At 33.0% G+C, this 19,381-nt stretch overlaps 1 protein-coding gene and 1 pseudogene across 1 annotated transcript; one reads left to right on the top strand and one right to left on the bottom strand.

Moving 5' to 3' along the window:
• Nucleotides 1–19,381, bottom strand: part of LOC132066120 (late blight resistance protein R1-A-like) — a 100,407-nt pseudogene that overhangs the window by 2,030 nt on the left and 78,996 nt on the right.
• LOC132067506 (AAA-ATPase At3g28580-like) lies at nucleotides 17,037–18,977 on the top strand. Its single transcript, XM_059460772.1, has one exon. It carries the CDS (start codon nucleotides 17,189–17,191, stop codon nucleotides 18,776–18,778), a length of 1,590 nt encoding a protein of 529 aa, XP_059316755.1. The 5' UTR covers nucleotides 17,037–17,188; the 3' UTR covers nucleotides 18,779–18,977.

Here is a 19,381-nt window from a genome sequence, read left to right on the forward strand (position 1 = left end):
ACGGAGCTCGAAAGGTTATAAGTTATGAGTCATAACAATAAAAAAGTTAAGTAACGTTTCAATTTTGTAATGCAAATAAATGGTAAAAATGAGAGAAAACCCAAAAATATGAGAAAGAAGAAAAATACGCTCCTGGACTACGAGGTTGCCTAACGAATTAATATTCTTAAATGCCTTTCCCTTTTAATTGAGCAATAGATGTGGACAATTATAAACTTATTGATAAGAGTAGATCTAATTTTATCAAATAATTTAAGAGAAATATAAGAATAAAAGGTAAAAATTGACAACAGAACGTGGGTCACAACTTGACCCTTAAACTTCCATCGGTTTTTCACAAATGACTTACAATTAAGAGTACTCTACAATTAATATATAACATTAATATGGACTTCAAATAGGAAAGAGGAAAAGAACCATGATTATTATAGTTTTTTCTATAGCAAAATTAGAAGAGAAAATAGGTAAAAAAAAAAAAAAAAAGGAGAAAAAAGATAAATAGCAATGATGGTCATAGAGAGGTGCTAAATCACCTTGTCTATGCCTAGCTTTTTTATATGTTTTGATGATTATTAAGTTCATGGGCTTAGGCATTTAATTCACCTTTAGAAGTAGGTCCGCTGATTTACTGATTGGTCGTTTTGGTATGGTAGATTACAAAGGTATGTCGTTTATAATCTATCGGCCAAATACATATTTGGTCCCTTAAAATTATCCATTTTTTCCCATTTAGACATTTGAATTAAGTGTTGTTCCTATTGACACACATTGCTGACATGACAAAATGTGTCGTTTACACTAAGCATAGGCGCTGATGGCCACAGTACGGTTAAAGAAGTCTTTCTGATTTTGTTTGTTGTGTTTGTTAGCGTGGCGTCTGCAATGAAATTTTTCCTTGAATTGGATTTATTTGGAGAATGAGTTGAACTCATTTTGCCTCCAATGTTTCTCACTTTCTTCTTACTGGGTTTAATATGGGTTTATTTGGAGAATGAGGTTAATTAGGAGTAATTAATGATGGTTTTCGACCGGTTATAATGAAATTGAGCTTGCTACAGCTTGCATGACAGATTCTTGTTATGAAAAAAGATAAAAGTGAAATAAAGATAGAAGTGAAATGGGTGAAGAAGAAAAGGCTGAAAAAATGTCAAAAAGTAGTTATTAATGGCCGAAAATGGTAAAGAACAAGACCAGAAGCTGATTGTGATGGTACCGGAGAAGATGCAATGTAGGGGAAGGTGAATTCTTCTTTTTAATATTTTCCAAGTGTCAGATTTGTATTGGCTTCTTTACCATGTCATGGCATTTGAGGATCACGCACTTATATATTTTGGTTGACTGTCAAAAATGTGTTCAATAGATACATTTTAGACGTGAGTTTAGTGGTTAAATAGGAACAAGACTTAGTTTAAGTGGCTATGTGAAAAATTCGGAATAGTTTGAGGGTCCCCGCATATGTATTCATTTATAGGTTAGGTTAATTGACTGATGTTGGTCAACTTATCATGGTAGATAAATCACTGATTTTACTCACATCTATTTATAATGGAATAAGCACCTATTTTTCTAAAGATTATGATATTTAATTATTGAGGTGTCTTTTCCTAAATATAGACACTAAATAAATATGATAATTTGTTTATCATCACTTTGATATCAATCGATAATGTTGTTAATTTGTTATCATTGCCACAAGGTTAAAACACGAAAAGGAATCTGCGTACTTTCCTAAGTAAATGAAAAGGTGCAAGGAAATTACAAGGTTGCACCTTCTTGAAAAAATGTACGTAGTTTAAGTTTGTTTCAATCTCATGAAAAATAACTTTAACTACCGTTTACAGAGATAGCCAAACGTATAGGCAACAAATCAAGAAGAAACTGGCAAACATCCACGTTCTAATTTATAAACCAATTCTTCTATTTATTTCCTATTCATTGTCATTTTTGTGAAATCGATTTCATAATTCTTAGAGTAGATGACTTGCTACTTTATGATGATCTTAAAATGCATGTTTGCTGCTTTTACGAATGACATTATGTTAGATATTAATTATAATTAATTTGTAAATCCATTGCCAAATAAAAGCCAATAATTGACATATATTATGATTACAAGCATAAGATCATTTGAAAATTTACTATCAAATTATCAATGATATGAAGTATTTAAATTCGGAGGATCATGCCTAATACTTCACAGTTTTGAGAACATCAGAATATATAATTATTTCATGCACGTATAATATAAATTATTCATAGAAACCTGTACTTTATTTTCGTTAATGTATACGTATTTACTTATAATTTTATTTTTAATATATATATATATATATATATATATATATATATATATATATATATATATATATATATATATATATATATATATATACATATACACTATTTTGCAAAGATATACATGATTCGGTATACTCGTGTAAGAATTTTTATTATTCTTATGTGTGGCCCAATTAATGTAAAGCCCATAACTAATATTTAATGAAGAATAAATCTCATCCGTTAGATCGGTTACTTGATGGACGTATGGTGAGGATTAAGTCTCAACCCCTATAAATTGGTCCTCACTCCACCCATTAGGGTTGCCCCTATAATTAACCTAATCATTATAAACTATGCATGTTAGAAGATTACTTCTGAATTCCTTTTTTAAAAAGAAAAAGTAAAGCTTCTGCTAGCCAGTTGCTAATATTTAGTCCACAAAGTACATATTCTGTGATGAAAAGCCGTGACATGAAGATATGAAAATTTCGGTCCGTAGTTTTGTCCTATTGTGAAGCTTTAATGCAAATACTTGGACTTGATTTTATTTAAGTTAGGTCTCGGCAATTATGTTTTGGATTATAATGTTAGGTTTACTGTCTAAATATTTTAGACACTTAAGATGATGATGTTTCATTCTAAAAGATTCTGCAATACATAAATTTCATACTTACACGCATGTAATCCCACATAATGCTTTAGCTGTGATTTAATTCTTATATGTGCTATCATGGAAAGTGTTCTTTACATTAAGTGATAGTTTGTGTATGTGTATAAAGTTGCATATAGTTTGGTAGTCACCAAAGTGGCCAAACTGGAATGTCTAATATTTATACAAACATTATATTCATGTTAACATTATGCATATATATTATGTTTTTATAGTTTGTTAGTCACCAAAGTGGCCAAACTAGAATGTTTAAAGTATTCACGTGCATGAAACTTTATGATATTGTTTTATGTGTGCATTTATGTTAATATAGTTTGTTAGTCACCAAAGTGGCCGAACTAGTATGTTTAAGAAAATTATGCATGCATAGAAATTGTCGTTTATCCATTAAACTAATGAAATGCCTATTATTGAAAATAAATGGATAATTGACTTTCACTATTGCTAGAACTTAAGGATTTACCCAAAGGTGAATCAATTATTCTATGAGTAGTGAACATAATGAGGTAAATTAGTATTCTTTAATCAAATATGTATTGTATATCCAAAGATGTCGTATATGTTTGATTGAAAATATTTAATTGCCTGTTAAAGTTGAAAATGACATTTAAATTATGATAGTATGTCGTAGTATCATCCAAAGGAGAATTATATACTTTTATTGTTTTGCTGAATCCACATTATTTTCTAATTTGTGAGCATATGTATATCTATTTTGCAGCTATTCCTCTTCATTCGCTTGCTTCATCTGTTACTGTGTTCAACGGATTGAACTTCTCTGAATGGCATGAACAAGTCCAGTTCCACTTAGGTGTGATGGATCTTGACTTGGCTCTGCTGAAAGAAAAACCCACTGCTATTACTGATACAAGCAGTGAGGATGAGAAGTCCTTTCATAAAGCATGGAAACGCTCTAATAGATTGAGCCTTATGTTTATGCAAATGACTATTGCCAACAACATTAAGAGTACTATTCCACAGACAGAAAGTGCCAGGGAATACCTGAAGTTTGTGGAAGAACGTTTTCATTCTGCTGATAAGTCTCTCGCTGGTACACTAATGGCTGAACTCACGACCATGAAGTTTGATGGGTTGCGTAGTATGCAAAATCATACCATCGAGATGACTAATATTGCAGCAAGACTCCGGACTTTAGGGATGAAAGTGGATGACTCCTTCTTGGTTCAGTTTATTCTAAACTCATTGCCTCCTGAGTATGGACCATTCCAAATTAACTATAACACTATTAAGGATAAGTGGGATGTTAGTGAATTGTCCAAATGATATGCTTACTCGTGAGGAATCAAGACTTAAGAAACAAGTAGGTCATTCTATTAACCTCACGGGTCAAAGCTGGTAAAGGGTAAAGGACTTAAAGTGAAGGCCAACAAGTTCAAGAAGAAGAAAGCACCTGCTAAAGTTCAACATGATGCTCATAAGGAACTCAATGTAAAAAGGAAGGACACTATCAGAAAGATTTCCCGAAACGTAAAGCTTGGTTTGAAAAGAAAGGTACTTTTAGTGCTTTTGTATGTTTCGAATCAAATTTAGTAGAAGTTCCTAATAATACTTGGTGGCTTGATTACTCGTGCAACTACTCATGTATCCACTATGTTGCGAAGGATTTCTTACGATCCAAACTACAAATCCAAATAAGGATTTCTTATTCATGGGAAATTGTATGAAGGCTCCAATTGAAGGCATAGGGACTTATCGTTTGATCTTGGAGACTGGACATCACCTTGATCTATTATAGACTCTTTATGTTCCTTCAGTTTCTAGGAATTTGATTTCTCTTTCAAGACTTGATGTTTCTGGATTTAATTTTAAGTTTCGACATGGATGTTTCAATTTAAATAAGAATGCTGTTTTTTATGGTTCTGGTGTTCTTATTGATGGTTTATATAAATTGAAACTCGATACTGTTTTTTCTGAATCCCTTCTTGCTATACATCAAAATGTTGAAATTAAACGTAGTTCACTGAATGAAAGTTAGCTTACTTGTATGCATCAGTGTTTGGGTCATATATCCAAAGAAAGATTAGTAAAGAATGAGATTCTCCTGAATCTAGATTTTACTAATCTTGATATATGTTTGGATTGCATTTAGGGAAAGCAAACTAAGCATAGTAAGAAAGGTGCCACAAGAAGCACCCAGCTTCTTGAAATTATACACACTGATATTTGCGGACCTTTTGATGTTCCATCTTTTGATGGAGAAAAATATCTTATCACTTTTATCGATGATTTTTCACGTTATGGATATATCTACTTGCTGAAAGAAAAATCTCAAGCAACGGGCGCCCTCAAAGTGTACGTCAATGAGGTTGAAAGACAATTAGATAGGAAAGTGAAAATCATTAGGTCAGATAGAGGTGCTGAATTTTATGGAAAATACAGCGAATCGGGAAAATGTCCAGGTCCATTTGCAAAGTTCCTCGAGGAACATGGCATATGTGGACAGTATACTATGCCCAGGAACACCTCAACAAAATGAGGTTGCAGAAAGGCGTAATCGGACACTTATGGATATGGTTAGGAGTATGATAAGTAATTCCTCATTACCTAAAACATTGTGGATGTATGCTCTTAGTACCGTTGTGTATTTATTAAACAGGATTCCTAGCAAGGCAGTTTCAAATACTCCTTTTGAACTGTGGACCGGAAGGAAACCTAGTTTAAGACACCTGCATGTTTGGGGCTGCCAAATGAGGCTAGAATTTATAATCCACATGAAAAGAAATTAGATTCTCGAACAAGAAGTGGTTACCTTATTGGTTACCCGTAGAAATCTAAAGGGTATAGGTTTTATCGTCCAAACCATAGCTCAAGAATTGTTGAAACCGGTAATGCAAGATTCATTGAAAATGGTGAAGTTAGTGAGGGTCGAACGTCAAAATGTGGAAATAAATAAGGTAAAGGTTAATGTTCCATTGCCCATGAATGTGCCTACTTCCACACCAATAACAAATATTGTTCCTGTTGTCGAAGAACACTTTGACAATACTGAACAACATTTGAATGAAACACTCCAGGATCGAACTAACTCACAAATATCTGACGCAAATGAACCACAAATAGTGCCATTGAGAAAATCTCAAAGAGAAAGAAAATCGGCTATTCCAGACGATTATGTGGTTTATTTACAAGAGTCAGATTTTGACATTGCACTTAATAAAGATCCGGTTTCATTTTCACAAGCCATAGAAAGTACTGAGTCAGACAAATGGATTGATGCCATGAAAGAAGAGTTAAAATCCATGGACTATAATAAAGTTTGGGATCTTGTTGAATCGCCAGAAAGTTCTAAAAGAATCGGGTGTAGATGGGTCTTCAAGACCAAGCGCGATTCAAATGGCAATATTGAACGATATAAAATGCCGTGACTTGTTGCCAAGGGTTATACTCGAAAGAGACATTGATTATAAAGAGACCTTTTCACCGGTCTCAAAGAAAGACTCGTTAAGAATTATTATGGCTTTGTGGCTCATTATGATTTAGAGTTACACCAAATGGATGTGAAAACTCGCCTTTCTTAATGGAGACCTCGAGGAGGAAGTTTATATGGACCAACCAGAGGGTTTCGAAATTAAAGGAAAAGGTCAAATGGTGTGTAAATTAAAGAAGTCAATATATGGACTCAAACAAGCCTCACGACAATGGTATATAAAGTTTAATGATACCATAACATCTTTTGGATTTAAGGAAAACACCATTGATCGGTATATACCAAAAGATCAAACTTAGAAAGTTCATATTCTTAGTCCTATATGTTGACGATATTTTGCTGGCTCGCTAATGATTTGGGCATATTACGTGAGACGAAAGATTTTCTCTCTAAGAATTTTGAAATGAAAGATACGGTGCGAGGCATCCTTTGTGATAGGATAGAAATATTCCGTGATAGATCACAAGGACTATTGGGATTGTCTCAGAAAGGTTATATCGAAAGAGTTCTTGAGAGATTTAACATGAAGAATTGTTCAGCAGGAGTTGTTCCAATTCAAAAAGGAGACAAATTTAGTCTCATACAAAGGTCCAAAGAATGATGTAGAACAAAAGGAAATGGAGTCGCTTCCTTACTCTTCTATTGTTGGAAGTTTGATGTATGCTCAAACTTGCACAAGACCGGATATTAGTTTTGCAGTCGGAATGCTGGGAAGATATCAGAGTAACCCGAGAATTGATCATTGGAAAGCTGCAAAGAAAGTTTTGAGGTACCTGAAAGGAACGAAGGATTACATGCTCACGTATAGGAGATCCAACAGTTTGGAAGTTATTGGATACTCGAATTCAGATCATGGTGGATGTGTTAACACTAGAAAGTCCACTTTTGGTTACTTGTTCCTATTAGCTAAAGGAGCAATATCGTGGAAGAGTGCTAAGCAATCCGTCATTGCCATATCCACAATGGAAGCAAAATTTGTGGTATGTTTTAAAGCCACAGTTCATGCATTATGGCTGCGAAACTTTATTTCAGGACTTGGGGTTGTTGACACCATTACCAAGCCGCTGAAAATTTATTGTGATAATACCGCAAAGAATATTCTTCTCCAAGAACGATAAGTACTCCAAAGGTGCCAAACATATGGAATTAAAGTATTTTACCGTCAAGGATGAAGTTCAGAAACAAAGGGTGTCACTTGAGCATATTAGAACTGATCTCATAATTGTAGATCCGCTAACCAAAGGTTTACAACCAAAGATATTTAAAGAACATGTACATAGAATGGGTCTTGGTTGTGCTTATGATTAATGTTTTTCTTTATTATGTTTGACACTCTGAGCTCAATTATGTGTTTCTGATATACTTTAATGAATTTCCTGTTTCTCATAATGGTGTACACATTATTGTTTTGAGATATTAATTACAGGATAAGTCACCATGAGACATTATTGTGGACCATAATGTTAAATGTTTTATAGCTTATGAACTTAGTATGATAAGTTACTAATGTTGTAGTATATGGAAGGGAGTATGTAGCACAAAATTATGTATGACCGCCATAACTCGCATTAGTGGTTTGTCATATTATGGTATGTATGATGGACGTTATATAAGAGATTTATTTTATGCGCAACTAATGTTTATGTCGTTAAATATTAGTGTTATGTGGTCATTGGGCCAAGTGGGAGAATGTAAGAATTTTTATTATTCTTATGTGTGGCCCAATTAATGTAAAGCCCATAACTAATTCTAATGAAGAATAAATCTCGTCCGTTAGATCGATTACTTGATGGACATACCGGATTAAGTCTCAACCCCTATAAATTGGTCCTCCCTCCACCCATTAAGGTTACCACTTCTTCTATATACTTTTCCATCATCGACTACTGGGTAACGTAAGGCTAGGGTGCAAGGAGGTAGAAACCGCTTACAATTAACGCTTCCGCTTTCGTGATAATGTCTTCCGCATCAGGTATGTTTTCTGTATTATCTCCATGTAAGATTATTGTGTTCAAGATCCTGTGTGAATTAAGTTAATCTTACAACTCGAGCAACGCACATATCGAGAATCTAGTTATACTAAAAAGTGAGAAGCTCCTATCTTCAAAATTAAATTACAATTTTGCCCTTACACTAAATAAAAATGTAATTAATATAACATCTAATTATATATTAAATAGTAATATTTAATTTAATAATATACAAAGACAAAAAAGCATGCATTTATACTAAATATTATTCAGTCATATTAATAATGACTAAGATCCGTTTCGTTTTCCAATACATCCATGTTCGTGGCTCTTAAAAGGTGGAAAGTTTGAGGAGTTAATTAATTGCATTCAATGATTTAGTATATTCCACATTCATCTGAATAATGGTATAGAAACGTAAGAAAATTGTGCATAATAAATAATAGTAATCACAACCAGAAAGTGTCTAATGAAATTACTCAATTAATGAGGAAACGTATTCCTTCAGCACATTCAATAAATTAATGAGAAAATGCATTCAAGTAAATGGAAGATCAAATGATCATTGTATTTCATATTCCGCTGTCCTTCTTTTCCACCCTTATTTTCTTTCATTTTTCTCACAAAACCTTGTAAGAAAAACCAAGAATCTTGTTCTAAATAAACCAAGAATTCACATATAAGAAACTTCTTTATAGTGTTTTCGTGTTTCTTGAAGTAAAGGGCCTTTTTGAAAATGGCAATATCAAAGACCAAGAAGAAGAAGCAGTAATGTTACATAGTACAATCTGAGATAGTAAATTCACTATCTCAGACTTATGCTTAATAATCCAAGATTTTGGGTTTTTTCCTTTTTGTTGGTATGTTGAAAATGTGGTTCAATTTTGAAACTTTGGTTCCTTTTACACCCAAACCATGAAAGGAGCTCATTCTTAAATGACGATCAAGCTTCTCAGCTCGGTATTGGCGCTGTGAACGTTGAGGAAGAAGAAAATGAAAAGTTACAAATGAAAAGAGAGCAGATAAGTAAATTCGAAGGCGTTTCTACAATATAAAAGTTTTTAGATCTCAAATTCCTACGGAATGGATATTCCGATAACTAATAGCACGTTGAGCTGATTTTGGGACATCAAAGAGTGGTAAGAAATCTGTGTTTGCAGCCCTTACTCCTCTCTTAAGAACTTTGTACCACTTTTTTTAAGGAAAAAGGACCAAATATACCCTTCGTTATACTTTGAGTCCAAATATACTCCTGCCGTTATACTATTGGTTCAAGTATACCCTTTCACCATTAAAGTTGTTTAAGGTGGACATCCAATCCTACATGACACTAACATTTGATGAGCATGGGATGCCATGTGGCATGCCACCTCAGCACCCCTAACCATTTTACCCCTCCCCTCTATTTGTTCTTTCACCACTAACCCTCTACCATTATTACCACCAATTGGACCTTAAGATCGACTCATACCGAATATGTTTATTCTATGAGCTTGTCTTTGACTCTTTCTGCTATGATCTTTTCTAACTAGTTACGAGGGGCGGAGCCAGGTAATGGCTAGGGGGTTCTCTTCGGCAAAAATTACCCTGTATATACAAGGTTGAAATTATTTTTTATGTATATATAGTAGATGTTGAACCCCCTTAGCTTCTTCGTTTGTTTACTACTTTATATTTTTCAACCTCCTTAGTGAAAATCTTGGCTGCGCCACTGCTAGTTATAGGTCTGCTACTATATTAGTTCAACCTATAACACATATTACTCCTTTAAATGTTTTGATGAAAATTAGCAACAGAATTGGACCTCAACTTTCAAATTTTCCATCTGAAGCTTGGTCATTGGATCACTTGCCAACTCATGAATCTTGAGTAGCTATATGTTTTCTCTGCTATAACGCTTTATGTTGAGACGGTTGAACTGAAAAAATAGTTGTTATATGATAAAACCTAGCGACAGGAGTATAATTGGCCCCAAAGTATAACGAAGGATATATTTGGCCCTTTCCCAATAGTACGGGGGTATATTTGACCCTTTTCCATTTTTCATCCATTTCGCAGATTAGACTTAAAGAAGATGAAAATATCAACATAACATAATAGCACGAGATGAGATTGAAAAGTTTGATGCGTCTAATAGATATTTTTTTGTAGTGAAGGGCTCATCCTGATGTAACGACAAATCAACATAGAAAGATAATTTAGAAAACTTAATCTAATTAACTAGTCAATCAAGTGGATGAGTAATTGCTAATCCTCAGAGTCTTATAATATTGGATCTAGGTGAGAATAGTCATTGATGATGAACTAGGTGGTTCTTGGTTTCTCAGAGAAGAGCAAAACCATGGAATTGTCTCATGAGATACTTCGAAGAGTTTATGTCTTCTTCGTGTTGCTTTCTATGGTGCTTTCGTTCAACCTTTTTTTTCGCTACTCATATTAATATCTTTGTTGTTGGTTCTCCTAACATGGGAGTTTGGATGATACATCAATTTATTTACGTTACAAATGAGAAAAAACTATAGCAATTTTAATCAAAAGACAATCAGATGATATTAGTTATACCATTTTAAAATATTTATACTGATTAGCATGGGATACACGTGCAACTAGAGACAAGTGTTATAGAAAAAGTAGAAAGCCTCAACGAGAAAAGTTAAAAGACTAAAGTAGTCATATAAAAATTTGCCCTTCACAAGAAAAAAACAAAATGCTAAGTTGAATCGGATCAATGGGGAGAATCGTTTCATCTTCCAATATTTATTATAGGGTACTGATGTTGTGCAAAATTTTCAGTTATTGTTTACATTATAGCCTTTTTACATTTTTGTCCTTTCAGCTTCCACGGGTAATCCAACTATATAAAAACTTATGGCTCTTTCAACATCCATTGTGATCCTTATCTCTTATTTAATACTACTCTTTAATGAATCAGTAAAGATTATACTACCTTACCCTTTGAATCTCCTTAAAGAAACGAAGATATTCATACATCAGCATGACAACTTTCATTTTCTTCATTCTTTTTCAAGAATATTTATATTTTGACCAACGATTGTGAATTAAGGGTGGCAACTTCGACATGAAAATAATTGCAGACTTATGAATTAAATAATGAGGGCGGAAAAAGGGGGCGCCTCACCTAACACAAAGTGTCGTCTTATTACTACTATATACGAGGGACAATCAAAGGACTTTTGTAGTCCTCACAAAAGTTTTCAAATTAATGTCAAACTTTTCAATTAATTATTTTTAGGTCCTTTTTTATTTTATAAGATAATTTTTTCAAGAACGTAACTTTAGCCTAATAAAAAAGTTATGGACAATTTTATACGTGCCTTTGAAATCTATAATTTATTATAAATACATAAAGTAATTTTTTTTAAATGATGCCATATAGTGTTGAAAATGAAGACAATGTCATCCATTGAGATCGGGTTATCTTTAAAATCTCTTATTTGGTTAACTAAATTTAATTTTTTTGAGTATAGAGAATAGATGAAGAATTAAATTTTATTGAATCTTGAGGTTCAATTTAATAAATATAGATTATTTCTTGAATTTCGTCTGAAACTAAGGTGAAAAATCACATTTAACAAGCATAAACCCTTGACGCAAGATAATGCATGAAAATTTAATAAATGTCAAAACAAATCGATTTTTATCTATGAATAAAATCACACGCTCACAAATTCACAAAAAGATGAAAATATTTTTTTGATTTATGAGCTTTGCAATTTGTAATTATCATACTTTATCATAATTAATGTTAGTGTAGGATATCGAGTCATTGTGTCCCTTTGAGATTTGCTAATTTTTCTACTTAACTTTCTTCCTCATAAATAAATTTTTCATTAAAAATCATCTAATTGTGTGGCGAAGAAACTTTAGTAATTATAAAACTTATCAATAAGATATCATTAACCTGCAAATACATTAAATTAATTATGCGGTAGAAAATGTGTCACGTTATACGTATTTAATAAGAATTTCTATTTTTATATTTTGAGTTTGGGCTTGGGCTTAGCACGGACCTTCCGTAAATAATTAATTATTACAAATGAGGATATATATATATATATATATATATATATATATATATATATATATATATATATATATATATATATATATATATTCTTGTCTTTTACCCCAAATTCCCCCAATTTTTTAAGTGAATCTTTCAGTATTGATTCACTCGTTTCTCTCTTGGAAACCATTTCTGTCCATTGCCTCTTATCTCTGCAATTTACTTTCTAGCTCCTGAAGCTTCACACAGCACAAAGGAAAACATCATCTTCTTCATATACATCTTTCCAAAATAGAATTTTGATGGAAAGAGAAAAATTAGATCATCTAAAGTCCCTATTTTAATTAACTAATAGCTAGTTTGAGGCGGCAACTAGAGATAGAATGATTTTCGAAGATAATTATCGCTATCCTACAACCTATCGGATGTGCTGTAAGATTTCTTTAAAAACCCATCCATATATATATATATATATATCTCCCCCTGAAAAGTACCATGACCATAAAGAGAAAAAAGAATTACGATTGAACAATATGTCAACATTAAATAAAATGAACAAGAAAAATTAGATGTTTTGGTAATGAAAGTGAAATGTGTCCCATTTGACCGGGCAATAGAAATGAAAGTTTCCATTTTCAGAAGGGACAAAGATGCAAGCTAAGCGAAAGCTACATATTTAGAAATATCCTACTGGTCCTTGCCTTGGCCTTCAAAAGGAGTGGCTGATTTTGTTTATTCAAATTTTTTTTTTTGGTACAACCGAAGAAACAAACTAAATAAAGATCTTAAAATCGTTCGTTAGCAACACGTGGGAGAAAATTTCCTCAAGTGCATTATTCTAGAGTATCAAAGCTTCTCATAGTCATATCCTTCATTTGCTAGAAAATAATTTGCCTCCCTCCAGACATGTTTAATCGTGGCCTTGTTAGCCTTTAGCAAATATTGACAATATTCAATAATTAATAGGTTTAAGTATTGTATGTTGAATATGTTGTATGTGCATATTATTTAATTTGATATTGAATATCGTTTTTCAAGTTCAATCCAATGTTTAGCTAAGAATGACAACTCTATCATGTTTCTGTATCAGTTAAGGTTAAATTTCACAAAGCCAACAAGTCGAATTCCGAGTTACTCATGTGAAACAATCCCAACAGATTCCTTGTTTCGTCTAAATTGGATTTTTTTTTTTTTAGAATGAGTTGTACGCAGCGTGAATCTGAATTAACTGGACATAAAACTTGGCCGGTTGTCCGGCTTTTGGTTAGCTGTTTAGTAACTTGACCTCCTTTTATTTTTCTTACAACTAATGGACCTTTTAAACCACAGTCTAAAGATCCCTATTGAGCAAACTGAAAAATTTATGAGAAATGTTAGACCACAATCTAATATTTTGTTTGTAAGGTTGATCAATATATGAGCAAACATTATATCCGAGTCTAACGTTGTCCCGAATGGTAATTTTTCAAGGATATATTTGCATATTTTTTTTAAATTAAAAGTGAGGACAAATTTAAATGGTGAGGATATTTGCATAATTGTTTTAGTGGGTACCAAATATTATATGGTTACGTAACACAGTTAAAAGAATGGGTTTTTTCTTCTTCTTTTTGCCTATGATACATTTCATCAAACATAAAAGGAATGACTTAGCATGATCTCATCAGGACTACTGGACTAAAATGTTCTGAAAAGAAGAAATTAAAGCTTCTTCAACAACCAGAGCCGGAAGAAATCTGGAGAAAGAGATAAAATGTGATTTGTGAGTTTGGTTGCATAATCGTACATATTACTACTTATAATAAGTGGGAATCTAAAGATTTTGCAGTCACTTAGTTAGATTCTAACTAAAAGGTGTCTCTTCCAAATTCAACCTTTTAGTTGTCCTTTATTGCTTATCTACTTGAAAGGGTGATGTGGAATGTATTATAGCTTCTTTTATATGAATCGTTTTTCTCCTACTATATATTGCTTTATTGGCTTAATAGTTTTTTAAAAATTTGTCAGTAAATTTTAAATGAACATATAAATTACGATTTATTTCAATTAAGCACCCGAACACATGATAATATATATGTTTCTGTTGGACATTTTCTATTTAAAATTTAAAAATACTTTTGCGCGTGTTCTCAAATGTCTATTACATAGATAAGTTAACTATTTAAAATATGCCATCCCCTTTAATATATATATATATATGTACACGCATTAGCCTCAATAACCTATAAATCCTTAAAATCGTTCCAACTATAACTGATATGTATAATTAAAGAAAATGACATCTTTTATGCTTGTGTACCTAAATATTACATAATTTTTAGTTTTCCAAACAATAGTAATACTTCCCCCGTCCCAATTTAAGTGTCTTAGTTTGACTAGGCACGAAATTTAAGAAATAAAGGAAGACTTTTAAATCTTGTGGTCTTAAATTAAAGATATGTGTAGTTTTTTAAATCTAGTGGTCTAAAACTTGCCAAAACTTACTAAATATAGAAAGAGACACTCTTTTTGGGATAAATAAACAAGGAAAGTAAGACACTTAAATTGGGACGGAGGGAGTATCAAACAATTGTAACAAAAGGGAGCAATCATATTTAAGATTTTTTAGTTTTTTTTTTTTTTTTTTGGGGGGGGGGGGGGTGGTTAAAAAGGATTAGGCGGTGCTTGTTTAGCATAGGGACACATGATTATATTAAGCATGAAGCATTGAAGCTTTATTTTTGTTTAAAAAATGATTAGAATGTACATTTTATAAAATAACGTGCCACTTATAAACTAGCAAAAGGAAAAAAATGCCATTTCCTCATCACATAAGTTTTGCAAAGCCAAAGGATTTAATTATATTAACAAAAGTCATTAATTCTCTTCATATTTTCATTGTAATTTGTATATCTTATCTTAAATGAAAATAACATCTACTAACATCTCATTATAAGAATAAATGTAGCATATATAATTGATGTCTCTTGAACCAAATTGTTTTTCTTCTTTTTGAAAGAAAGCATTATAGTTCATAATGGATGTTTTTAATCACACCGATGTTACAGCTAAGTTGGATTAATTTCAAGAAATTTCCAAAGTCTAAATCTAAATAAAATTCAATAAATAAATAATGCTAAAAAGAACTCTAAAATAAGGACAAAAAGTCTTTATTCAATATTTAAATACTTTGGGTGCAATTTTATTTTTTGGAGAGCCTTTAATTTTTAGGAATTTGCAGAAAAGGTCGAACTAATCTTTCAATAACTTAATATCACAAAGAGTGAGAAAAAAAGTAATTGCAAATTTAATTTTAATATTAGTTTTGGACCCGGGCTTAGCACGGGCCAAATAACACTAGTGTAATAAACAAAGACAATATGAGTACTAACAATTGTGAATTAAAAGTGGAAATTTCGACATGAAAATAATTGTAAACTTATGAATTAAATAATGTGGGCAGGAAGAGGCGTGCCTTCACCTAAACACAAAGGTCGTCTTATGTAATAAACAAAGACAATAATGAGGACTACTTTATGCAAGGTACCAACGAAGAGGTGGCTTAATTAGTAAGGATAAAATAATTTGTTGAGAGACTTGGTTCAACAAACAAATGTACTTTAATTTGTTGAAGGCTTTTGGTTCGATTTTCCTCCCAATTGTTCCTCTTGATATCTAAAGTAGTCCTCATTATGCTCTGTTCCTGAACCACTTAACCTTAATTATCTAACGCTTGTGACCCTCTGTTTGGTCGTTTAAGCGTGAATTTGTATTAGTAATAGAGTCTGTGAATTTTTTATACCGAATACCAGATGGTGTAATTGGAGAATTCACTTAAATATACAATTTTGGCCATCTAGTTTATCAAATATGGCCGAAGTATACATTGCCTATACACTTTGGCTGTATAGGTATGTATATTATATGTATATTTAGTATAGTTTATACACTACCTATATATCTTTTATGTGTGGATTTTGTATTGGTTGGGTCCGTGAATTTTGTATACCGAATACCAGATGGTTTAAACATAATGACATCTTAGATGATATATGATCATTAGTCACTCTCTCATGCGTAAGCACAATACATCTTAGATGATATACATATATTGTGTGTGTGTATATATATATATATTAACCAGCATATATTGCTGTGTGTATATATATATATATATATATATATATATATATATATATATATTATCACCTTGGAAAAAGACAATGTCCATATGCATTAGTATATTAGGGATCCTATCTTATTTATGAATAAATTATATTATCTGATATACAATATATAAATAATGAATAAGCCTCCTGATAAGGACAAGATTAGTACTTCAACATTGGCCGTAGAGACGTCTTGGCATTTACAAAGCAGTTTCTTTGAATATATATATATGGTCATGACTCATGAGCACACCCAAATTATAAAAGAAAAGAAATAATGTCTCTGCCCCAATTTATACCATGTACTTTCCTTTTCAGTCTGTCAAAATAAGAAGGTAGAATACCTAAAAACCGCCCAAAACTTGGCACGTTTTATTCATGATTTATAACACTTTCCTTCCCGTTTCCTTTATATGAGATGATTTCTATTCACACAAATATTTATGACTTTTTTTCTATCACAAGTATGTCTTTGTGTCTTTTCTTAAAAGCACTTTGCACGCTCAAACTTGGTGACCAAGGAAATGATAACTACGTACACTCTGGTGTTTTCTATCTGTATATATAAGAGGCCATATATCATTTAGTACTGAACAAACCATTCACATACACTTCAATTTCTGTTGTACTCCTACTAATTTCAAGATGATGCAAGATGTTTGGACTCAGTTGGGTCCAGCCATTGCAGCAATCATGTTCTCCTGGACCATGTACCAGAACTATTTTCCTCACGAACTTCGTGGTCTTATTAGGAGGTATACCAATAAAATCGTGAGCTATTTCTACCCTTATATGCACATAATTTTTCATGAGTATGAAAGTGAGGGGTGGTTCGTGCGGAGCAAAGCTTACGTAGCAATCGAAAGGTACCTGAGCAAGAACTCTTGCACACAAGCTAAGCGCCTCAAAGCCAACACGGTGAAAGATGGTCAATCTCTTGTCCTAACCATGGATGATTATGAGGAGATAACCGATGAATATAAAGATGAGAAGGTTTGGTGGATTTCGAGCCAATTAGCAGCCAACAAACAGACAATTGCTTTGTGGAAGGAGGATGACAAGAGGTTTTTCAAGCTCAAATTTCACAGAAAGAATCGCGAGCTTATCACAGAGTCATACTTGAAGTATGTGTTGGATGAAGGGAAGGCGATATCTGTGAGAGAACGACAGAGAAAGCTGTACACAAACAATAAGGAAGAGCCAGGTGGTGGGTACAGATATAGGGGGTGGAGGATGTGGAGTGGAGTAGTGTTTGAGCATCCATCAACATTCGATACTCTGGCCATGGATCCAAACAAGAAGCAAGAGATTATGGATGATCTCGAAACATTCAGCAAGTCAAAAGACTATTATGCAAAGATTGGAAAGGCGTGGAAGCGCGGTTATCTTCTTTATGGTCCCCCAGGAACGGGTAAATCTAGCATGATTGCTGCTATGGCTAATTACTTGCAATATGATGTCTATGATCTCGAACTGACATCGGTTAAGGACAACACTGAGCTAAGAAAATTGCTGATAGATACTACAAGTAAATCTATTATTGTGATTGAAGACATCGATTGCTCCCTTGACCTTACGGGTCAAAGGGAGAAGAATAAGAAGAAAGACGAGGAAGATAAAGAAAAAGATGAGAAAGACGCCATCAAGGAGAAGATGAAAAGAGAAGAAGGGAAAGAAAAGCAAAGTCAGGTAACTTTATCTGGACTTTTGAACTTCATTGATGGTCTATGGTCAGCTATTGGTGGTGAAAGGCTTATTGTCTTCACCACCAACTATGTGGAAAAGCTTGATCCTGCTCTAATTCGGAGGGGGAGGATGGATAAACATATTGTGCTATCCTACTGTTGCTTTGAGTCCTTCAAGGTGCTTGCAAATAATTATCTTGACGTCGAATCTCATGTTCACTTTCCTGAGATTCGTCGCTTATTGGGGGAAACTAATATGACTCCTGCTGATATTGCTGAGAATTTGATGCCTAAGTCTTCGAAGGAAAATGCAGACACTTGCTTGGAGAGATTGATTAAAGCTCTTGAAACTGCAAAGGAGGAAGCAAAATTGAAGGCTGAGAAAGAAGAAGAAGAGAGAGCAAAGGCTGAGATGGAGAAGGAAGAGAAGGAGGAGAAAAAGAAAGAATTAGCAGCTACTGAAGAAGCCAAGAATGCTGATGGTGTAAGCGAAAAAGAGAAGTCAGAAAGTAATGGTGCTAAGGAAAATGGTGATGTTAGCAAAGGTTGATTTCGGTAATGTTTGATTAATAAGAATTAAAGTTACACATATATGAAAGTTTTGGGGGTGTTTTAGCTGTATGTTTTCTGCAATTGGCTTTCTTAGTTGTATTTGTAATAAGTTTATTTTATGTCTTAGTATGGTATTAGGCAAGTGGTTTCATGCAGTTGGTGAGGTTAATAATAAGTGATATGTATAGTCATCAGTAGCATAAGGGACTGGTTACATTTTTCAGCAACTATGCATTTTAATATGGTCCACGTGTAGCAGACTCATAGTAAAATATGATTTTAAAGTGGTTTGATGATTAACAAATGAAATATGGTTTGTGTGAGCAATGGCGGAGCTAGGATTTTCATCTAGGGGTTCAAAAATATGAAGAAGTAAATACACGAAGAAGCCAAGGGGGGTCTAACATCTACTATATATACATAAAAAAATAATTTTAATCCGAACCCCCTAGAGCCTACCTAGCTCCGCCCCTGTGTGTGAGTTTGTATTTGTTAAAAGTCCAAATGTGTTTAATGCTAAAATATATTTGCCTTTATATGGTGTTAGGCTGAATCCGGTAAGAACCAGGTACTTGCTCGTGTTCTGATCCTAGTAGAAAAA

Source organism: Lycium ferocissimum, chromosome 8 (assembly GCF_029784015.1).
Source record: "Lycium ferocissimum isolate CSIRO_LF1 chromosome 8, AGI_CSIRO_Lferr_CH_V1, whole genome shotgun sequence".
NCBI lineage: Eukaryota > Viridiplantae > Streptophyta > Magnoliopsida > Solanales > Solanaceae > Lycium > Lycium ferocissimum.